Source organism: Aspergillus piperis, assembly GCF_003184755.1.
Source record: "Aspergillus piperis CBS 112811 unplaced genomic scaffold BO85scaffold_21, whole genome shotgun sequence".
Classification (NCBI taxonomy): domain Eukaryota; kingdom Fungi; phylum Ascomycota; class Eurotiomycetes; order Eurotiales; family Aspergillaceae; genus Aspergillus; species Aspergillus piperis.
The window spans coordinates 27659-48903 of NW_020291611.1; the positions used below are offsets into that span (position 1 = coordinate 27659).

At 50.3% G+C, this 21245-nt stretch overlaps 7 protein-coding genes across 7 annotated transcripts; 4 read left to right on the forward strand and 3 right to left on the reverse strand.

Annotated features, from left to right (window-relative positions):
- Window positions 1-628: 628 nt before the first annotated feature.
- BO85DRAFT_452685 (uncharacterized protein) lies at window positions 629-2344 on the forward strand. Its single transcript, XM_025660883.1, has 2 exons — window positions 629-1228; window positions 1295-2344. The coding sequence occupies exons 1-2, from the start codon at window positions 865-867 to the stop codon at window positions 2014-2016; spliced, it is 1086 nt and encodes a 361-aa protein (XP_025511766.1). The 5' UTR covers window positions 629-864; the 3' UTR covers window positions 2017-2344.
- A 96-nt stretch (window positions 2345-2440) lies between these two features.
- BO85DRAFT_452686 (60S ribosomal protein uL15) lies at window positions 2441-3538 on the reverse strand. Its single transcript, XM_025660884.1, has 3 exons — window positions 3468-3538; window positions 3117-3315; window positions 2441-2912 (listed from the first exon to the last, which is right to left on the reverse strand). Exons 1-3 carry the CDS (start codon window positions 3497-3499, stop codon window positions 2694-2696), a joined length of 450 nt encoding a protein of 149 aa, XP_025511767.1. The 5' UTR covers window positions 3500-3538; the 3' UTR covers window positions 2441-2693.
- Window positions 3539-3827: 289 nt separating this feature from the next.
- Window positions 3828-7289, reverse strand: chl1 (DNA helicase). The gene is made up of 9 exons (XM_025660885.1): window positions 7213-7289; window positions 6890-7124; window positions 6829-6833; window positions 6556-6646; window positions 6337-6503; window positions 5630-6274; window positions 4910-5575; window positions 4684-4854; window positions 3828-4605 (listed from the first exon to the last, which is right to left on the reverse strand). Exons 2-9 carry the CDS (start codon window positions 7011-7013, stop codon window positions 3904-3906), a joined length of 2571 nt encoding a protein of 856 aa, XP_025511768.1. The 5' UTR covers window positions 7014-7124; window positions 7213-7289; the 3' UTR covers window positions 3828-3903.
- A 1767-nt stretch (window positions 7290-9056) lies between these two features.
- BO85DRAFT_143617 (putative chitin synthase activator (Chs3)) lies at window positions 9057-11865 on the forward strand. The gene is made up of 5 exons (XM_025654091.1): window positions 9057-9249; window positions 9430-10147; window positions 10203-10322; window positions 10376-11686; window positions 11753-11865. Exons 1-5 carry the CDS (start codon window positions 9140-9142, stop codon window positions 11762-11764), a joined length of 2271 nt encoding a protein of 756 aa, XP_025511769.1. The 5' UTR covers window positions 9057-9139; the 3' UTR covers window positions 11765-11865.
- A 622-nt stretch (window positions 11866-12487) lies between these two features.
- On the forward strand, window positions 12488-13672 carry BO85DRAFT_428332 (putative TBP interacting domain protein). The gene is made up of 5 exons (XM_025658202.1): window positions 12488-12569; window positions 12645-12868; window positions 12935-12997; window positions 13068-13468; window positions 13534-13672. The coding sequence occupies exons 2-5, from the start codon at window positions 12712-12714 to the stop codon at window positions 13567-13569; spliced, it is 657 nt and encodes a 218-aa protein (XP_025511770.1). The 5' UTR covers window positions 12488-12569; window positions 12645-12711; the 3' UTR covers window positions 13570-13672.
- Window positions 13673-15318: 1646 nt separating this feature from the next.
- BO85DRAFT_380372 (putative spindle poison sensitivity protein Scp3) lies at window positions 15319-17225 on the forward strand (the record flags this gene model as incomplete). The annotated part of the gene is made up of 3 exons (XM_025656379.1): window positions 15319-15433; window positions 15618-15754; window positions 15864-17225. 3 exons carry the CDS (start codon window positions 15319-15321, stop codon window positions 17223-17225), a joined length of 1614 nt encoding a protein of 537 aa, XP_025511771.1.
- A 499-nt stretch (window positions 17226-17724) lies between these two features.
- On the reverse strand, window positions 17725-21189 carry BO85DRAFT_452691 (putative RSC complex subunit (RSC1)). The gene is made up of 5 exons (XM_025660886.1): window positions 20901-21189; window positions 20604-20766; window positions 20464-20532; window positions 19111-20382; window positions 17725-19033 (listed from the first exon to the last, which is right to left on the reverse strand). The coding sequence occupies exons 1-5, from the start codon at window positions 21071-21073 to the stop codon at window positions 18038-18040; spliced, it is 2673 nt and encodes an 890-aa protein (XP_025511772.1). The 5' UTR covers window positions 21074-21189; the 3' UTR covers window positions 17725-18037.
- Window positions 21190-21245: the final 56 nt, after the last annotated feature.

Consider the following 21245-nt stretch of genomic DNA (forward strand, 5'->3'; position numbering starts at 1 on the left):
AATACGCAATACGATGTGTAAGTTCGTTCTGATCAGGGTGCGGATTACGTCGCCGTCACACTTCCTTTTCGAAATACTTGGTTACGGGGAGAGGTACTTGCAAGGTACTCCGTGCGGGAGAACCCAAGCACAACCGGGCCACAACCGTGGTACTTTGGCCTTAAGGCAGCAATCGCCCAGCACCAGCCACAGGATGGCTGGTTACGGGTTTCATACCGTTTCAAAACCCAACCTATGTGGGCAGGTAAGTTACAACAGTCCGATCCTCGGCGTCGAACAGGTCACCGCTCTGCTCACCGCTTGACAATGAAGTACTAACCATTATCTAGAAGTGTGGTATAAGAGTATCTGATCTGGACGCTGCAATGCTAGTGTTCTAACGTTTATGTGAACAATAGATGCGACTGTCTCATGATTGCGCTATTATAATCCGGATACTACATGCTCCCAAGGACGGCCCTTCTCCCTAACAGTAATCCTCATTCGCTTCCTCTTAACATAATTAAGGCAGTTCAGATGTATAATATTACAGACCAGCTGGATGTTCGCAGACTTGCATCATAACCTGTAACTATATAGCTGAGCATACTGGGTTTGCAGGCAGGGACTCTGTTACTGTGCAGTGCATACCCCGTCAAGCCCTGATTCCCACTGGGAGAGCTCCTCTGGCACTTCTAGAAATCAGTAGTGGAGTAGTTCACAACACCCCTCGGTAAATGCCTCCGAGGTAGTTGGATATATATCGGCAAATTACTTGCCATCGCCGATCAACCAAAACCCCCCCAAACCAATTCCTCGTCACTGCGTGATTGCCACCCAGCAAAAGAGAACCCCAAGACAACCCACAAAACAACGCAACAAAGTATGGCTGATCCCATAAAGACACTTGACAACGCAAGCCGCTACGGCGATGCTTCAACCGTCTCGCGAAAGACATACCCAGTTGCGGGGATCCAAACCACAGTCTACGGTCTTGATGAACTCCCCACACAAACCTCCGACATTGCCTGTCTGTGGCTCTTACATCCCAGAGGAGGTACCCAAGAACGTATGAAAGGCATTGGGACGACCATCATCGCGGATTGGAACTCCAGGAACCCCACCAAGGGCCTCATTGCTGTCGCATTCGATCAACGCAATCATGGAACGAGAGAGGTAGATCCGCTGGCCAATGAAGCATGGAGACAGGGAAACCCTCGACATGCTCAGGATATGTTCTCAATTTTTCGTGAGTTGAGTCACTTGCTACCAGAGGAAAATGTAGACTCTAACAACTTTCCTTCTGGAACCACAGAGGGCACTGCCCGAGACGTATCTCTTCTGATTGATTACCTCCCCTCCTATGTGTTCCCCCACTCCGATCGCAAGATCGTCGATAATCTGGTGTTGGGTGTTTCCCTGGGCGGCCATGCAGCATGGAGCTGTCTTCTGCATGAACCTCGCATAAGCGCCGGGGTCGTCGTCATCGGCTGCCCGGACTACGTGAATCTGATGGCTGATCGGGCCAGATTATCGAAGTTGCCATCGTGGACGAGCACCGACACCCCAGGCTCTCAATTCCTTGGCTCTGAGGCTTTTCCTTCATCTCTACTGGATGCTGTGAAGAAGTACGATCCGGCCGGTCTGTTGTTGAGCCACGTGAAGTCGGCCTCGGATGTCGGTCCTCTTCGCAGTGGACCATTGCCGGAGCCGACGGAGAGCGAGAAGGCTGCGTTGCGACCGCTCCTTGCCCGTTCCATAGCCGGAAAGAGGATTCTCAATTTGGCCGGCGGCAAGGACAAGTTGGTCCCTTATCATCGCGGGGAGGTGTTTTTGGCTTGGTTAAAGCAGGCTGTCGCTTCGCAGGGCTGGTTTGCCGATGGTGCTGTGACCTTCGAAGATATCATCGATGAAGAGGCTGGGCATGATATGACCGGGAAGATGATGGATGAGGCAACTCGTTTCATTCGTGAAACCCTGGAGGCCAGCAACAAAGCCCCAGAGAAGGTGGGGTCGGTGCGTGAATCGAAGATCTAGAACTCTTTCTCTACTCAGGATGTACTACGACCGTTGTTTTACATAGAGACCTACATAAACGTCCCGGTACCTCTACATCACATAACATAGTCCTCTACTACAATCACCATATTATCATTATCATACGGATACCACGGGAGGATTACAATAACCGGGCAATGGGCATGAATTAGAGCCATATCTTCCGAACTTTGGAGTAAAGAGGAAGGTCATAGTCCAGTGGTCTACGCATTCTGTAATCGCTGCAACTCCAAAGGGCATTTCAGATCTGGGATATACATCCTCAAAACCGGCGCTGCTGGCTCATACTCAAAAACAGCCGTATTCAAGAGCCTTGCCCTCATGCTCATAGAAGCCATAGCCCGGCATACTCTGTAGCAGCATAGATGGGGGAAGAGCGAACATATCCACAGAAAAAAAAAGGTTGTCCTCCTTTATGGTATTGTTCAATAATAGAGCGTGATCGCAAGGGCATCCGGAGGCCATTCTTTGCTCGTCACAAATAGAAACCCTTTTGAATTTGTAAATACACGGATCAAGGTGCCCGATCCGCGGCTCCCATTTTTTGTTTTCTCATTCCCCGGGGAGAATTCGAATCTCTATTACACCGAATCGTAGCCAGCGCAGCACCTGTCCCGGTTTTTCATCCTCCAAGTGAAATCCCAGACTTTCCACACTTAAGCAACGAGCTCAACAACACCACCGGCAGCCTTGATCTTCTCCTCAGCATCCCGGCTGAAGTAGCGAGCGCGGACGACGATGGGGACCTCGGGGAGACGGCCCTTGCCGAGAACCTTGGAATAGCCGAGGGGAAGGAGGTCGATGACGGGGGCGGTGTCGGTCTTCTGGCCGCTCAGGTAGGCATCACGCTTCTCGGCGGGGACGAGAGACCACAGCTATATTGGGAAGACAATCTATCAGCCATCCACTTCCTTGAAAACGTATTCAAATCTCGTATGTTCTTGCGCTCCTGTTCCATTCCCCCTCCCATTCTTCTTCCACGGTGTCTGATAACAAATGTACACCCCTTGCGCCTTCTCATCTTCCCGATTCTCTTCGCCACATCTCGATTGGGATCGTAGTGTCGAGTTTGAACGTACCTTGTCAAGGTTGATAGTGGGCTTCCAGAACTGCTGCTGGGTCTTGTGGAAGTACCTCATACCGACCTTACCGAAGTAACCGGGGTGGTACTTGTCGAGGTTGGTGCGGTGGTGGTGCTGACCACCGGCCATACCACGACCACCGGGGTGCTTACGGTGCTTGCCAATTCGACCGTAACCGGCCGAAACATGACCGCGGCTAAGGAAGAAGACACAAAAGTCAGTTTTCTTGTTGTTCTGGTAGACGGGGCGGACGGTGGTCGGATGAGGCCTCAAGCCTGTCGCAAATTGACCACGACAAACGAAACGGTCGACCACCGGAGGCGAAAGGGAGAAGTTGAAGCGACTCACGCTTTCCTTGTCTTCGAGAAACGGGTAGGCATCTTGTCGACGGTGCTGAGCTCGACAAGACCGGTCTGAGGGTTGGCGATGGGGGGATGCGGTCGTGTATACTGCTGGCTCAGATGTTGAAATCAAGGCTCCGGGGCGGCTAGAGTGTGCGCTAATTCGCTTGCCCTAACTTAGGGCCAACCCTGCGGCTTGTCTTTGGCGGCTGGGCGCAGTACCATCACGTGCTCCAGCGCCTGCGCCACTAGATTACATAATCACCCATAGAACATTCCCTTGTTAGATAGATCTACGGAGTTACTATAGATCTACTAGATCGGTTCCTCTCACATAATTTCACCAACGGACGGAAAATAATGTCTATAACGTTTTGAACATGTGTAGAATCGTATTAGCGGTAATTGTTCTGAAATGGTCTATTATTCTACTCGAGATCGATTTAGGTTGATTTGCTGGCAAAAAACTTCGCCAAACTCTGAATCGTAGCACCAGCAGGTCGTTGGGCCGAACTGCCTACCATACTTTGTTTGATCCAAGCCGGTAGCTTCGCTTGGATACCGGGTTTATCATAACGTCTGTCAATCAGAACAATCGCCGCATAGTCGTTACGGTGCCTGATGGCTCGCCCAATACACTGGTTCACTGCTCGCATGCACGAGTTCTCATAGAAGTCCCTCCCTGCTGCTTTTGCTGCTGATTGCCGGCTTGCCTCAGGGCCTGTAGCTTGCTGGTGTGTTTTCTGCTCAATATACTGTACCTTGGCTTGCCAAACTGCACTCCGTATATTGGGAAAGGGCAGTCCCACAATCAACACAGCCCGTCCGAGTTTGTCAGAGAAATTGATGCCCTCTGACAGCTTGCCACCCACAACGGACAAGAGAAGCGCACCTCTGCCAGAATCAACAGTTTTGGCGTACGTCTGTAGCAGTTCCTCGGTAGTGACTGTCATGTCTCGGGACTCAGACAGTATGGGCTTCTTCTGCCCAATCAAGCCATACACAGTCTGGCCTTGTTCGCTTAGCATTGGCTTCTTCCAGATGCTCAGGACCCGGCCAAGGTAATCGTAGCTGGGAAAGAATGCCACTACTCCGTCGGGGATGACATGGCAGAGCGTAGCTATCGTCCTACCAAGATCCATGATCTGAATGCCGACGTAACAATGGTCAGCTTCTTTTCAGATAGAGAACGATGCTATGCGTCGAAAGAGGAAAGCTCTCACCATTTTCTCAGAGTCACGGACATCATAGGTAAAGTCAAATTCTGAGCCTTGAACACCCCGTACCAGTGTGTGAGCGATCAAATTCTCTGGTGGTATGACATGGCCGTAACTGAACGTGTCTAAGCGACTGGCTGGGACATACGAGAAGAGATGGTTCATGTAGTCTGTCATCTGCCCAAATCGTGAGATAAACAATACACTACCATTGATGGCCGTCGAAACTTACGGGTGACATGGTCCCGCCAGCCAATATGACGGCTCTTGCATCCTCCACAAGCTCCCGAAATTGATTGGTAGGGTCTAAAAGCATGTACTTCAATTGGATATCTCCCTGTTCCTTCAAGTAGAACAATCGCCCTTCGGCAGAGGGGTTCATCAAAGATAGAAGAAATCCCTGTATGTGAAACAGTACGGGCACCGTAGGATCCCTTGTCCCCTGCTTGTTTGACGGATCTTTAGTGAACTCGACATATCCATCAACTTTCCTTGCTAATTTGCTTTCTTGTAAATATCGACTCAATTTATAAGGATTGATCTGATCAACCCCCTTTCCGGACATGAGCTCAGATGCCAAAACCGGGCCCTCCGGTGCCTTTCCACTCTCTAGGAGTGACCGAAGATGAGCAGCGATTGAACTGAGGAGCCGAATAACCTGAGCAACATAGCTCCTGTTTTTCCCCTTCAAGCGAGTTTTGAATTTGCGGGCATAGATAGTCAATTGAGCAAGAGAGGTCTGCAATTGTGAAAGCGTCACCGTTACCGAGTGTATGTTGGATATTGCGTCCATCAAATTATGGGCTTCGTCGATTATTATGACATGCCCCTTGACAGATAGATTGAGAGCCTCTCTCGCTGAGCGTTGCAACAGCAAGGGATATGGTAGTGTTACAATCTGCCACTCATCAGCTACTAGGTCGGTTGAAGGTCGGACTCGAAGGCAACAAACCTCACTATTCTTAATAACAGAACGGGATGCATAATAAGGGCATATCCCAATCTTCTTGCCAAGCTTTCCCAGGTCCTCAATGTCCTTCACTGTTGATAATGCATGGTCCCGGAATTGAAGAACCTGTCTTTCATCTTCTTTGGATGGCAGAAATGGACATTTATGCTGAGGATCCACATTGGGCTGTTGTAGATCTAAACAACGCTCATTAATCGCTGTTGCATTTTCCAATGAACTGACACGGGGATTAATGCAGAGGTTCTTCCGAGAACCAAGAGTGACATGCTTCACACGCTCCTCGAGTTCTTCTTCTCCTGTCAAGTCAGTACTCAACAAGTCCTTCGGTACACTCCATGGCATTTTAACGCGTCTCAGTTCACCGGCAAATTGGCTTAACTGGGAGTGTGTCCGGGAGCAATAAAATATCTTGACTTCGTCATTGTCTTCATCGTCACTTCCTGGCTTGGCGGTGGAGAACTGTCCTTTAAAGCGTTCCAACAATTCTAGTGTACTAGAAGATAGTTCGTTAGTATGGGCCAGCCCACTCCGCTGTTTGCTATGCTCTTCATTCTCGCTGTCGTAGTCATCCAGCGCAAAGTGTTCTTCGCTTAGCCCACCAGTTTCAGTTGATGGTGTACTGTATTTCTGCACGGACAAATTTGGAGTCAGCCGATATATCGAGACAGAAGTATTGCTCAACCTCATACCTGCTTTTTCCGGGATCCTTCGGGGTTGTCTAGCGCGATCCTCTGCTGTTCTTCTTCCTTTCTCGTCCTTTCTAATCTCTCTTCAAGCTCCTTCCTTTTCTCGGTCATCTTCCGACTCGACTCACGCCTGGCAAAATCCAGCATCCATTCAGGTTCGTCATCATCATCTAGAGTACGATTAGTGGAGAATTTCAGCTATCCAGTAACGAGGAGTCTCACATGTGGCATTGTCAACCGCTGTCTGGAAGGCGGAACGCCTGTGGTCTCGCAGCCACGTCAAGGAACCGCATATTAAACTTAAGGATTTTCCCTGGCAAGTTGTTTAGCCATATTCCATGAACCCACGGCACACTTCGGTGAATTCTCAAGCTTGTGCTACCGCAGCCAGGGGTTCATGGGCTACTAGATAGTATATGGTGACGACCAAGAACTATCTACTGTATACGTTCACCTGGAATCGAACGAGTAAAATGAAATAAAAATCTTACTTACAGTTCCTGGGATTGGCTATATTAGCTGCAAATGAATCTAGCACGAAGCTTACACGGCTTACCAGTAGGTGACTCGAAAACAGCAACTTTTCCTTGTTCGAGACAAGAGTATAGCGCCCGCATCAACTGCAGTTGGATGTCATAAGGCGAGTAAGGATGATGAAAATCATTACGCTGGGGTTCCATTGGTGGTGTTGCAGCCCGAAGCTGGGCACTGGCCAAATTGTACGGCAGCCGGAAGTTGATGAGACAAAACGTAGTCTATATGCTAAGGTGGTGGAACGCCAAGCACCAATGCTTTTACCACTGTCAGTACTTAATGCCCGTGACGGTATACTTTCAGACTGCCTTCGACTAGACAAGGAAGACAATTTTGATTACTTGCCAGGTAGTGTTTCAGAAAGAAGAGGATCAAGTGTTAGGATAGCATCTCACGTCGCTAGGTGTAGACTATAGGCTGATATGCCTATGTATAGTGCAACTATATGGAGGGGTTACCCCTACTAGTCACTCTCTGATGGTGGTTACACATTACCAACAAAGGTGAAAATTCCAAGGCTTGGGTCCACCACAGAGGATTCAACAGATGCCAAGAGATTACTTACCTAAGTAAACTTGAAGAAAAGGTTCGACCTCTTGTTTCTCAATGACACTGCATGTGCGATGTGCCTGTAGATGCTGTATTTGGCGCTCTCCCTTTGCTTAGCAATTGTTTTCCACACGAGTCATTATTATGGATTGAAGATGACTGGCCTAAAGAGAGGAAGAGGAAGGGAAAGTCATTGCGGGAGTACCTGTCAGGTATGGTAAGATTCCTTCTGGAAGGGGCTTCCATCACTAGTCTAACGGACGCCCTGGGCGCTTAGTCCAAGACACAGTGGTAGTGCGATTGTCGCGATAAAAATAGCTGGCCATCCATCAGGCTGAAAAGTATGGTTCCCGTGGAAGTACTAGTACTTAACATCTCAGTTCTAATTCCTCCATTCACCTCGATTGTTGAATCAATCGTTGCTTACTTTCTGCCCCTAAACTTCTCTTTCTCACTCTCAGGATGATGGTCAGGTATTGTAATTATACATTCACAGTATGTAACTTATCTTAACCATATGTAGTTAACTCCTCCGTAACAGTTACTTAAGTTAATTAACTAAGTAAATATTTGGGCTAGTGTCTGCTTACCTCACATCAGGTAGATAGTTAACTAATTGACTAGTTAGTTAACTTATGTAGATAGATAATTAGGAGTTACTATTTTAATTTCCAAGAATCTTCCGGCATCAGTAAGATTAGTCTCCTTCCTCTACTTAAGCAACCAAAGTGGATAACTTGCTCGTAATAATTTTCGTTGAAAATGAACAAGTAACGATCTTTATCGTCTTCTAGTTTCTTCTTCAATTGTTGCCTGCACTAGTTTCTTCTTTGAATGATAGTCAACAAGATACCCGAACCATGGAGAGGAAGAAATGATGATTAATACGAGGACTACTTCAATATTAGTGGTCCAGTCGTTATGGAGTAGTTTACCTGTGGAGGAGCCTTACTAGTATTTATTAGAACTCCATACTACTACTAGTGTTACCCATATGGTACTACTCTCTACGTACTGGAACTGCCTGGTAGGCTACAAGGAAGTCCGTACTGTTAGTACTGTGGTGGTTCCTGGCCTTGTCTTTTCTTTTCCTTTTCCCCCCTCCAACCCCTCTTCCCTATGACAAAACCCCCTCCCCTCTTTCTCTCGTACTCGACAGTAAGATTAATCTTATTCTTTGTATCACCTATACTGCGTATCATGGCCACCTAAATTAGTGCCAGGGAAATAACCAGACTGTTAGCGTCCATTCCCCGACCCAAATGGATATATTACACACTCTCTTTCCCTGTCTAGTTGTATCTTTTTTGCCTGCTAGAGAGTTCTTAGTTAGATGTGAAGAAGCCCTTGCGCGCGCCCTCTCTTCCTTGGTGTTCCGTTATATCATCTTAGTCCAAATCAGTTCAGTAACAGTAGTTAGTCGTGACTGCGCCCCCCCTTCTTCCCCCCTCCTCCCCCTTCTCGGAGAACGACTTACTAGTTAGTTAGTCCTCCACCACTACTCGGCAGTCCCCACGCCGGCTCTACTTTTTTTCTCTCTCGAGAGGTTCCGATGAACCGCTGAGCCCAGCCAAAAGTGCCAAACACGCTATTGACTGGCGCCCAGTCCGAGACGAGTGACAATTAATTTTTCTTTGCCAATTTCAGCAGGGGTAAGGTGGAAACAAAACTAACACGGGTGAAAAAAGCAATACCGTCCAATAAACGGAGAATCTCGCCGACGATGAATAGGCCACCCCAAGGTCACGGTCAGCCACGGCTGGGTGCTACCTGGTATCCAGGGGGCCAGGATGATTTCTACATGCCGGAGGTCATATCCCCCTCTCCTCAAAGGTGCGAAACCTCCCCTCGGATGACAGCGGTCATAAGAAAGAATAAAAAGAAAAGAACATTCTTCAGACAAAAAGGGGAAACCAGCACACCTCCCCCAAATAGAAAACCCTGTCTTTTCCTGGCCTTGTACGGAGTCCCTTGGTTGGCGTGTTGCTAATCGATAAATCCTCCTTCCATTAGGGTCATGCCAGAAGTCCCGGAGAACATGCAGGACAATATCGCGCACCTCGAACACGAGGCCCGGAACCCCCACCACAACCAGTATGATCGTTCGCGTTACCCTGAACGAACTACCTCTGCGGTCGCTCAGGGTCAGGCTTCTCCAACCGCCGCCTACGATTCCGCTCGTTTTGAGCAAGCCGCTGTCCACGACACTATGGACGCCCCCAACTTTTCGCCATTCCCAGTCCTGCGCAATCCTCCACCTAACGTCCCCCCGACCGATGAGCAGAGGGAGGTAAACTTGGAGAGGGCCCGCATGGCCGTGCTGTCGTCAAATGATCCTGATATGCAGTTGGCCTGGGCGCAGGATGCGCTCGCCTATGTGGAAGTTGCTATGCAAAATGAGGCTCGTCTATCGTTGATTCAGCCCCCGCGCCCTCAGACCCCTCCGGCGGAGCGGCAGCTGAAACTCGATGCGATGAATATCGTCAACTTTCTAGCGGAGCAATATCATCCCAAGGCCGAATTCATCAAGGGAATGTGGCTAGAGTTTGGCAAGTTTGGATACCGCGTGGACAAGAAAGAAGCTTTCCGTGCCTATTCGAGAGCTGCGGAGAAAGGCTACGCCAGAGCCGAGTATCGTATCGGCATGCAGTTCGAGAGTTCGGGAGAGCCAGAGAAGGCTATCAAGCATTACGAGAAGGGAGTTGCGCTCGCAGACTCGGCTTCATTCTACGTATGACCCCTCCCCATTATCGCGTCCCAGCGAATGCTGATGTTTTGATCAATAGCGCCTGGGTATGATGATCCTTCTTGGACAGCATGGGCAACGCCAAGACTACCAAATGGGTCTTAACTATATCAGCCTTGCTGCGCAGTCCTGCGACGAAAATGCGCCTCAGGGAGCTTACGTGCGTCCGCCTACTAATCCTCTTGGTGACCAGAGCTCTAACATGTTGTATAGGTTTACGGTATGCTGTTGGCACGAGAGCTGCCGCAGGTAAACGTTCCTGAGCAGTTCTTGCCGCTGGATCTGAATGCTGCTCGCGTCAACATCGAGAAGGCTGCTTACCACGGGTTTGCTAAGGCCCAAGTCAAGATGGGTGCGGCCTATGAACTGTGCCAGCTTAGCTGTGATTTTAACCCTGCATTGTCCTTGCACTACAACGCGCTGGCTGCACGCCAAGGCGAGCCGGAAGCGGAGATGGCTATCAGCAAATGGTTCCTCTGCGGCCATGAGGGGGTCTTCGAAAAGAACGATGAGCTGGCGTTCATGTATGCTCAACGTGCGGCTCAAAGTGGATTCCCCACCGCTGAGTTCGCCTTGGGATATTTCTACGAAGTCGGTATCTTCGTTCCGGTGGATATCAAAGAAGCCAGGAGCTGGTATGCCAAAGCTGCAGCAAATGGAAACAAAGACGCGACCGGCCGGATCGATAGCATCTCGCGCTCCAAGACCCTATCGAGGAAGGATCATGAACAGGTTGCGATTGCCCGGATCAAGTCGACTCGCTATGGCAATGGCCCGCGAGGGCCCCCGATGAAACCGCCTCAGGAGAATCTCGAAATGCCCGATCCCTCCAGAATGACTCTATCAGATAACCCACCCGCCGCGCCTGCTCCTTACCCTGACAGACCGGGATCTCGTGCTCGACCTGTGTATCCGCCAGGATATCCCATGGGTGCGGACCCCCGGCCAAGTTCTGCATTTGGAATCAACCCGAATATTCGGTCGAACGCGCCGAACTACAACCGTGCTGCTTCGTACGGGCCTAGCGCCATGGGATACCGCTCACCAGGCCCCAGTACGCCATCAACGACTAGCCCCACAAGCCCAGCGTCGGCGGCACCTAAACTCGATATTGGCTACTCAGCACCCCTCGAGAATCCTCACCCCGATGCTCGCAGACGTCCTCAGCGACTGGACAACATGCCTCCCCCGGACAGGAGACCTGTGCGGGGCCCTGCTTCTCCCCACTCCCAGGGTGGACCGACGGGCTCTCCTAGGCCGCCTGCCTCGCCTTCCAACGCATATCCCCCACGGACTGAATCCATGCCGCCGCCCGGTGCTGCAGCGACGCCCCGGCCCTCGTCATCGTCTGCTTCCACACCTAAGCCTCCTCCCTCAACTTCGACTCCCAAGCCTCCCTCCACGGCTTCGAGCACATCTAGCCAAAAACCCGCACCCGCTAAACAGCATGGTAACCTGCCAGGCAAGGGCCCCAAAACATTCGAGGAGATGGGTGTTCCGACTGTCCAGAAAGACAATGATTGCGTATGTAACCTCCTTTCTTGGATATCTCACTTTTAAAGACGCTGTCATCAAGCTAACTACGCGCAGATCGTCATGTGATACCCTTGAAGATCTCTTACTTTTGGTCTTTCTTCATCTGTGCCATATTCGGAAGGACAAAAAAAAATTTGGGGAGTGGGTTTTTCTTTATCATTTTTTTTTTTTTTTTTTTTTTTTTTTTTTACTTCTCCCTTGCGTACAGGATCTATTGATGTAGATGGTTTGGAGTGTTGGAAAATTGGATGGTCAGTAGACGAGAAGATGCATAGTGATATCTTCCCGTGTCTTGGGCCATCTAAGGATTGCATATGTCGTTCACCCTGTTGTCCTGAATCTTCCCCTTTTTACTCCAGTTTGTTCTTGGATGTGATGTTTTGTTTCGGTATCACGATTTACATGCAACGGCGTAGGACCAAGTATCTTGCAGCATGACCAGGCCTTTGTCTGTCCTTTCTCTTCTGGCCCCTCCACAATTTCAGCTCGCGTGTTCAGCCTGCCTGAAGGCAACAAACTCTTTTTTAGATAATTTTAATCCACTACCTTCCATTTCCAGATGAGAGCCCTGTCGTGTGGCCCACGTGATGATCCAGGCATACAACGGGCCTATCATTCGCTGAATCCCACATATCATATCTTGGTTTATCCTTCCGAAGTCTCTCTTCAATCTTGCTCGCAAGAATCCGAGCAACGCAATCCGACCTCTCCATGGCCCAGAGAAAGGCGAAAAATGAGAAGCAGCTGGGTGCCGGATGTGAGCAACTCACAATCTCTAAACCACAGTCGAGCTGGCTTATGCACAGCTAACAAGGTAAATTTGGAAAAGCCGCTGCTCCTGATGGTTCTGCATTAGTGCTTGAGTATCTCCGTGAGCTTACTCCACCATTTGCTAGTCTGCTTGCTTTGAGGAGTCTTGTAATTGTTGACCGTGCTTGCTTGATAGGAAAACAAAAGTATAGATCTCTTCCACTCAGTTGAGTAGGCTGGTTAGTGTTGTTCAAGTAACTAATATGTTGTGGGCTGTCAACGAGACAGTCGTCCTTATTCGGTTGGTTTTCATAATGATTTTAATGATGGCGATAAGGGAAGGTAGGGAAAGGTCTTCCACGGCTGATGTACGGCAGGCTACCGAGGTTTCGGTGAATCTGCACAATAAGATTACAAAAGGTAGGCTCCGTTTTACCAAGGCGAGACCTTTGTGAGACTTGCGTGCTAAAGCTGTACATATGATAGCACACGCTGCGAAAGCTCTACGGGAACTACATCAGAATAAACAAATTGAAGGACGGGCTGCTGGTAAGCAGACCACAAGCAATATAAGGATAAATATGCAATGGGATGGAAAAATTGATTCGCGATACATTAGGGAAACAGATAGTATATCACGCCCTCCAGGAGACGTCCACCGAAGTGACACCCGAGATCATTGCAGCTTTGGATGAACAGGCTGAGAAACTGCAGGAGCAAGTAACCAGTCTCGAAGCTGCAGAGAAAAGGACGCGAGCGGAGCTAGCAACCATCTGTGCAAGACCCTTGCTCTCCGAACTTCGACGGGATGTCGGTCAGTTTGAGCAAGAACATGAGGCAATCCGTGCACGCCTGGTGCAGGCGCGAGGGAGCGACGCAGGGACTGTACCCGTGCAGATAAGAGTGGATGATGAAAGAGACTGGAACCATTGGCAGAATCAGGCCAAGGTGCGCGGTCGGATTTGTCGCGATCTATGGCGGATGTGTTCGGAAGTTGTGCCCGACCGAGAAGAGCTATGGGTAAGATGGATGAACACCGCTGGTCTGCATTGATATTGAGACACGCTGACGATGTCGAGGTGAAGGAGAATCTGGGATTGGAGGGACCATTTCTCAAGTGATGATGAAATTGAGAGGTAGAGAGAGGTCTACCTGTTCGACCTGGTCACAAGCAAACACTGGTCCACAATCCTGAATCTTCCTATGGCCATTAATACTATACACTGTATGACCCGTGATTTAATTCAATGGAGATTACTATTGCTCAATCGGGCATTTGAAAGGTTTACGGAGTACACAGTACATGGTACATGGTACGGAACAGATGCAGATGTTGTGCCACCAGCTACAACGTGAGAGTGTGGGGACGATCCGATAGCGAGGACTAGATATCTATCTGGCTGATCGGCAGCCGCTCCGCCCTGCGCGGGATCAGGAGGGTGTGATTTGACGAGCAGAACCCGAGGAGAGCTAAACAGCCTAGGCCGGGGAGCTGCTTTGAGGCAAAAAGCTAGGACCGCAAGATGGGGGTAGGGGGACGATCAGATGAACAATCCGACAGGTGTCATCCGAACGAATAATTGGATGATCTTCATGATTCAACAAGGAACAAGTGAAGCATGGGGCTGTCAACTGAGGGGAGGAAGGAAGCATGCGACACAGTCAGGAGCTGTTGCAGACTCGATCTGACGCCACCAGGGAGGCTTTTGACGCCGGTTTGCCTTTCTGCATCGGGAGACCGTCATGCGCCCAGGGCCCTGCGTTGTTTGGCACAAAGAGACACAGGGCGTGATGTGATGTTGGGTGATGGCCGTAAATCTTTCATTGTAGTAGCCAGCATGAATGTCCAGCAATTGGATTTTCCGAATTGTACTGTATGGAGAGATGTGTGGAGATCATACTAGAGAAGGGGAGGAGGAGAGGAGGGTGTATGGTGGAAAGGTAGAAGAGGAAGAGAAAGAGGGGGGGAGGACAGAAAAGGGAAATATTAGTGGGGAGGGGAAAAAAACGATCAGAAATTCAAGATTGAGGAGTATTTGAAACTAAATAGTTGCAACTTTCTTAATCACCGGTCCATCCATGTGTTTTCCCTCCGTCCCTGTTCGAGTAGATGTCTGCCCGCTCTCTTCCTCCTGAAGCTATTCATTATTATTCACTCGAAAAAAGTCAACACTTCATTTTGTTTCAGACGAGAGGAAGAACAAGAATTCCAATAGGACTAAATTGATTGCGAGATTCTGCCTGACATAAACTAAAAAAAAATATCTCAAAGTTTTGGAGGCAATCGGGCAACTACTACATACATACGTACTAAACGAGAGGTGTAAGCATTCCCAACCGGTCGGGAGATTGGAGACGGAGACTTGAGACTTGAAAACTAATTGTTCACAATCTGGAGAAGTGAAACGAAAAAAACCGTCAAGTGAACTATAACTATTTAATTAATTCACTTTGCGACTACACCGCCAAAGCAGCGTGGTTTCTCTCTCTCTCTCTCTCAATCTCTCTACTTTTCGGTGATCTCCTCCTCCTCATCCCATCATCCCCACCAGCAAAAACCAAGCCGTGGAAATCTCGCCCCCTCCTCCTTCCCTCCCCGGTCCACCGATAAACCCCTCCGGATTTTTGTGCTCTTCGCCGCCCGCCGTCTCTGCCGCCGCCGAACCCAACGCCGCTAATTTCGTTCGCTGCTGCTGCTGCTACTACTACTGCTACTACTGCCAAACTGCTGCCAACTGCTGCTGCTCTTTCTGGCGATGCAGCTATCGGCTTCTCGCAATCCTCCACCTCCGCAACCCCTTCCTTCTTCTTCCTCTTCCTCCTCCTCGTCCTCTCACGCTGCTCGTCCTCCACCCCGTGTATCGGGTGAGATGAAAAGCCGTGCTCCTCTCCCGGTCCCCTCCGGCCCACAGGCTCTCCAGAACGGCCATTCCCGCAACGTCTCGGGCTTCGACATGGCTGCCCGCAGCCCTCCTAACCAGAGCAGTATGTTGTCTCCTATCTTTCTCGTTCTCTGCCTCGCCCCCCTCCCCCCCGGCCGCTTCGCACTGGCACGCGAGACTTGTCGATCCCTCTGCACCTCCAGACAGTCTCTCTCACGCTCGTCCCGCTTGTCTCCATGGCTACTCGTTCCATTTACCACGAGAGTTGATTGAATGCTGATTTGAAGGCAACCGTCGCGCAGACACCAAGCATGTGCCTTGCAAGTTCTTTCGTCAAGGAGCTTGCCAGGCCGGGCCGGCATGTCCCTTCCTCCATTCTACCGATGCTGCGATCGATTATGCGCCCTGCAAGTACTTCACAAAGGTATGGAATTGGTGATATCATGACCGTTTGTTCCTTGCGCCGATCATGCTTAATCGACCGTAATGGGACTTAGTCACATGGGGCTGACCGCATATGGGGACAATTATAGGGAAACTGTAAATTTGGAGCAAAGTGTGCACTGGCGCATATTCTACCCGATGGTCGCCGAGTCAATCGTCCCAGTCCGGGAATGGCAATGGGAGGAAGCCATCTGAATCTGGGCGGGCGTGTCAACCCACAGGCCTATGTCAACCAGGACTCCGCGCTGACGAACTCGGTTCTTTCCCAACAACGACTGAATGGCCATGATCCCCGGTATACCTCTCAGATGCCACCCCAAGATGAATATACTGCGTTGCATGCGCAACAGCAACAGCAGCAGCAGCAGCAGCAGCAGCCCCCTTATGATGCCATCCCTACCATTGATACTGGATTGGTATCGGATGCTGGCTCAAAGTACGGCTCACCAGTTGACGATCTGCGCTTCCCCATGTCGCCAAGCCATCATCATTTAACTGCACTTGATGCCCCACTTCCTGCATCTTTTGATAGCCAGGGGATCTCGCATGCCGCTCGTTATGGCCCGGTTGCGGCTTCTGTGCCCTCCAAATTCGGACTGGAGTTGTCTCCGCCAGCGCAGCGGATGGGCGCTGCGCCGTCAGATACACTCCGGAATCTTCGGGATACAGCTTACGGTCCTAATGATTTGAGAAAGCCATCTTCCTCTTTTATCGGTTCATCACCGCCTGATCTTCTTAATGACAGTATCGGACCACGGTTCCTACACTCCCAGCGGCCTATAAAATCACGAGTGTTCTCTGCTAGCGTTCCTCGGCCTACTGCGTTGGATGATTGGGATGAAAGCAATTTTCCAATGGAGGAAGATTACTTGCCGATGAATCTGCATGACGACGTTTTGACACCGCAGGAGCGACTCCGGCGTTTGTCGCGCACTGACCATGATCTTAGTGGACTGGGCATGAGTGGGACAAGTTTCTCGAAAGTCGGATCGCCTCTAGCCTCCAGCCCATCTCGATTCGGCGCTCTGTTTGCCAAACAGCGACAGAGAAAGGAGGAAGATGTCCACGGCACCTCTCTTACTCACATCGGATCTCCCCTTCGCGAATCTTCTCTCAACCTGGGAACCAGCCCCAGCTTAGGCCCAATTGGTAGCCGGAGTCCTTCTCATCAGTCATCGATGTCTATGATCTCGCAACAGTTAAGCAGCGTCTCTCTGCACCCCGGCTCGGCTCGCCATTCATCATCTGTGGGTGCCAGCAGCCGCCTTGACCGGACTGTTTCATCTCCAGTTAGCACTAGCAAGATTGATGAGGAACAGGGCGACTTGGTCTTCTCCATGGAAGAAGAGGAGAATAATAAGCGAAACAGCGCTTCTTGGAGTCCACACAAGGCTGATTCCAATGACGACGATGTCTCAACACCGACGAGTAACTCTGGGTTCCAGCCATAAATCTGGCCGAAAAATACTGGTCTGGACCCAATACTCTGCCATTGCTACTGCATGTATACAATATACGAGGGGAAAAACCAAAAGCATATGATAACAAAAAAGGGCAAAGGGAAAACAAAAAAAAAAAGCACCACAGGTTGGTACCAGTCCATGATAATGTCCATAAGTCATCGTCATCACCAAAAAGGATATACCGAGTGCTCTAGGCTTCGGCGCTATTGGAGGGCATTTTGCATAGAACAGTTCAGCGATCTCCAGGAGTTATACAACAGCCCTCTTTCCTCTTTCTTATTAATCTTGTGTCTTTTTGCATATTGCGGGCTTTTAGACCGATTTGGGGAACTTGTTTTGGACACGCACTCTTGGTAGATCAGTTGCGAAAGGCCACTTCTTTCCATGATCCGAATATAGCTTATGTCTCCACCTCGTAAATGATTCTACACTGACACTGTGCTGTTGCACTCTGACAAGCACAGATAAATTACTAGAAGGGACAAGATGTAGGTTGTGAGACATATATACTAAGTCATAACGGAGTGACCTTCCTAAAAGAAAACATCGACTGCATTTAACGTCCTACTATACATGAGAACATGGACTTGACGAACAAAATTCTTCTCCGATTGAGTTTGGTCGGGTAACAAGAGGCTATCGAGGAGAAAGACGACGACATCGCCATCCGTCCAAATCAAGTTCCGTGGTTGTACCCTCATCCTACCTAGCTCGTGGCAATCCAGTGGGCAGTCTTTGTCTCACTGAGCATTCGAGGGAGTTAAGCCGTAGTCGATTCAAGACAGTTCCTTCGCAACAAATCAAGCTTTAGGTCCAATGTCGCTCAGATACATGGCGTTACCTTTAAGGTTGATGTAGCTCGGCGGCTGCGAGTTTGCCAATATCCGCGCAGTTTGCTGCTGGGCCATGTGGTCGGCAAGAAGCCTTTGTTCGTGAGCTCTGGCATCTGCTTGTCGGATACTTTCTGCCTGATCCTGATACAGGATTTCGTAGAGCTGACCTGTGCCCTGCGTGATCTGGGACGTCAAATTCTCCACGGCCCTAGTTGTCAAAGCGTCCACCCGAGCGGCGAGAGTTGTCTCAATGTCAGCTCGCTGTCGCTTAGCATCTGCTTCACGCTCGGCCTGTTCATCCATCTCTTTGCGCTTCTTGGCCTCCACCAACCTTCTCCGCTCCTCTTTGGCAGCAAGATATTTGAGTGAATGGCCTAGCTTTTGCTGAACGGATGGGACTACATCAAGCGGCGGGCTGGAGAAGAATAGCACGCGACCCTGGTCATCACAGTGGAACTGTTCACGTATGTCCGCCGGGATGGCAGCATTCGCGGAATCGCTCAAATGGAAGACTTCGATCGGACGAGGAGCGTTGGGATTGTACGTTCCCATGGGAGGAACCGGCAACCGGCCGCCAGAATATGCGTTATATGGTGTTTGTTGAGCGGCCGCGTATGGGTGAGACATAGCCGACGTTTGGTAGGTGGCCGGGTGAGGTGTTTGAGGGACGAATGCGCTAGCACGCTTCTGCAAGGCAGGCTGATAAGCCTGGGTTGGGGGAATCTGGGGTTGATGGAAATTTACCGGAGGAGCTGGTGCCGGTGAGCTCTGGGCCGGAGGAATAGGTGCAGCTGGGGATCGGACCGCCGCCACAGTTCCAGCCGTCACGCCGGTGCTTTGATTGTCTATACTGGGCCGTCCAGACGACTGAGGGATCGATGGCTGTCGAGGTGGAGCTGAGGGCAAGGTTGGTGGTGGCAGGGACGGAGGTGGTGACGGGGTTGGTTCTGGAGGAGGAGATTCCTGGTAAAGCGTAGATCCTGTCAGTGATGCCAATCACCAGCAGTGGAAGAGGGGGGAAGGGGTTTGGGGAAGCTTACGTTCTCATCTCGAGGGCGGCGATGAACTGCACCGACGACAGGAGGTGCATTCTCGGCTCCCCAAGTCGGTTTGGGCAGGTCATCGGTCTCCTTCGCATCGCTCTTCAGCAAATGCTTGATTGGGCTGGGGATCTTCTTGATCCTTCGGGGAGCATCAAACAGATCCATTTCGTAGTCCTTTTCCCTGACTTCATCAGGGAGACAACTCGCCCACGTTTTGATCTTATTCAGTTTATGCTTCTCTTCATTGTACCGAGCCTCGCAGACGTAGACATCTTTGTCGGGCGGAAGACCTCGGGGTCGGCCACGATTATAACGAGTGAAGAACATCACGAAGCAACGATCCACAATCTCTTCCACCCGGTGATCACGATACTGACCAGTCTTGACCACTTCATTGGGGTAGAAATGCTTCTCGAAGTGATGTACAGTTTGCTCCGGGCGATAGTACCAACAAGCGTTGATCCATTTCTCACCCTCAGAATCCTGCCATGTGCGATAAATCTGGGCGACAATGGGTTTCGTCACGTCATTCGGGTTCTGAATATGTACCCAGTCGCCAACCTTCCACAGCTCGCTCTTGTGCAGGATGCCATCCGGGAGGGGCAAGCGTCCATCCTCCATCAAGTACTCACTGTCCGGCTTCTTCTTCTCGTGCTCCGCCAGTTTGCGTGCTTCCAATTGCAAGTCAACCGCATCCTTATAGATTTGACTCTCTGGCTGGTTGTAGGCCTTTGCGTTGTTAAACATGAGGTCCATGTCTCTCATGAAATGGTCCACGGAGTTGTACTTCTTCCGCTTCGACTTCCGCTTGATAATGTCGATAGCAATGGGTTCTCTGATTTCCATGTAATAGTCCGGGTAGGTGGCCTTGTCGGGCAATCGCTCGAAATGTCGCACCTTGAGTTGGCTACCAGGGCCCTTCAGCTTCCGAATACCCTTTAAAACGGCTTTGATTCTAGCCTCCATCGGGGTATCAACACGCGGTGGTCGTCCACGTTTCTTCCTCAGCTCGGGATCGTTCGACTTTTGACCGTCATCTTTGCCACCGTCCCGTTTACCACCCGGACGAGGGCCCTTTTTCTTCTTCCGTCGGCTCTCATCATCCGAATCTTCCTCATCCTCTTCGTCTTCTTCATCCTCGTCTTCCTCTTCCTCTTCCTCGGGAAGGGGATCGGCCTCGGGGATTTCCCCCAGATCGGGAAGTTCAGCCTCTTCCGCAGTGATGATCCCTTGATCAACCAGTTTTCGAAACTCGGCAATGAAGACATCCTTTTGTTGTCAAAGTTGCAGTCAGCGAAACTGAACATGAACGCATCGATAGCCGAAAGTAGAGTCCGAGTTTCTACAGACCTTTATCACGAGCGCATCTTCGTACGCTTGGGATTTGGGGCGGTTGTAGGTTTGCGCATTGTGAGGGATCTAGCGAACAGGATTGACGTAAGCTAACTACGAACCCCAGATGGCGAAAGGGCCAAAGTGATGCAACATACTAGGGCACAATCGCGCACGAACTCCGAGAAGCTCTTATACTCGCGCTTGTTGATCTTTTGTTTAAGAATGCTTAGAGCCATAGGCTCCTTGATGATATCGTAATAATCGGGAACATTGCGTTTGTTGACGCTTCGCTGGAACAATCTTGATGGATCATGGCCACTGCAACCCGTGGGGAAGAAGGGGATTGTCAGTCTGAATTGAGGGATACGCTCCAGCCTCGGACAGAATGCGACTCAGCGCGGCGAATCTCCTCCGGGGTCCAACCCGCAGGACAAGGGGATTGGAAAACTTACTCCTCTTCTCTGAATTCATAGATAGCCAAAACCACATTCATCATTGACCTCCATTGATCATCTGTGATCCCATCGGTGGGAGCCTGACCGTCGGTCTGGCCATCGTTCTCGATCGACTTGACCGGTTCCTCAGGAGCAGGTTGAGGTTGCGCTTGCGACGGCTCCGGTTCCATACTGTAGACGGCCGCGGCCACGCAAGAAACGGCACGCAGATCAGGGCCCAAACCCACTCGTCAGTCTTGATTTCAAGATAACCTGTCAGTCGAGCACATCGACAGCGGGAGCTGATCTGGGGTGCGAACAGGAGTACAATGAGCGCAAAAGCGCACAAGGACGAGATTCGCG

Coding starts and splice junctions, on each gene's coding strand:
- chl1 (XM_025660885.1), bottom strand. CDS start 7,013: ATGGAACCCCAGCGTAATGATTTTCATCATCCTTACTCGCCTTATGAC. Junction 6,504..6,555: donor AGCGGTTGACAATGCCACAT/GTGAGACTCCTC, acceptor ATCGTACTCTAG/ATGATGATGACGAACCTGAA. Junction 4,606..4,683: donor TCCGTGACTCTGAGAAAATG/GTGAGAGCTTTC, acceptor GTCGGCATTCAG/ATCATGGATCTTGGTAGGAC.
- BO85DRAFT_452691 (XM_025660886.1), bottom strand. CDS start 21,073: ATGGAACCGGAGCCGTCGCAAGCGCAACCTCAACCTGCTCCTGAGGAA. Junction 20,383..20,463: donor AAGATGCGCTCGTGATAAAG/GTCTGTAGAAAC, acceptor TGACAACAAAAG/GATGTCTTCATTGCCGAGTT. Junction 19,034..19,110: donor GCCGCCCTCGAGATGAGAAC/GTAAGCTTCCCC, acceptor ACGCTTTACCAG/GAATCTCCTCCTCCAGAACC.
- BO85DRAFT_143617 (XM_025654091.1), top strand. CDS start 9,140: ATGAATAGGCCACCCCAAGGTCACGGTCAGCCACGGCTGGGTGCTACC. Junction 10,148..10,202: donor CAGACTCGGCTTCATTCTAC/GTATGACCCCTC, acceptor TTTGATCAATAG/CGCCTGGGTATGATGATCCT. Junction 10,323..10,375: donor ATGCGCCTCAGGGAGCTTAC/GTGCGTCCGCCT, acceptor CATGTTGTATAG/GTTTACGGTATGCTGTTGGC.
- BO85DRAFT_428332 (XM_025658202.1), top strand. CDS start 12,712: ATGTTGTGGGCTGTCAACGAGACAGTCGTCCTTATTCGGTTGGTTTTC. Junction 12,869..12,934: donor GCACAATAAGATTACAAAAG/GTAGGCTCCGTT, acceptor TACATATGATAG/CACACGCTGCGAAAGCTCTA. Junction 13,469..13,533: donor CCGACCGAGAAGAGCTATGG/GTAAGATGGATG, acceptor GTCGAGGTGAAG/GAGAATCTGGGATTGGAGGG.
- BO85DRAFT_452686 (XM_025660884.1), bottom strand. CDS start 3,499: ATGCCTACCCGTTTCTCGAAGACAAGGAAAGC. Junction 3,316..3,467: donor TTCTCGAAGACAAGGAAAGC/GTGAGTCGCTTC, acceptor CTTCTTCCTTAG/CCGCGGTCATGTTTCGGCCG. Junction 2,913..3,116: donor CCACTATCAACCTTGACAAG/GTACGTTCAAAC, acceptor TTCCCAATATAG/CTGTGGTCTCTCGTCCCCGC.
- BO85DRAFT_452685 (XM_025660883.1), top strand. CDS start 865: ATGGCTGATCCCATAAAGACACTTGACAACGCAAGCCGCTACGGCGAT. Junction 1,229..1,294: donor GGATATGTTCTCAATTTTTC/GTGAGTTGAGTC, acceptor CTGGAACCACAG/AGGGCACTGCCCGAGACGTA.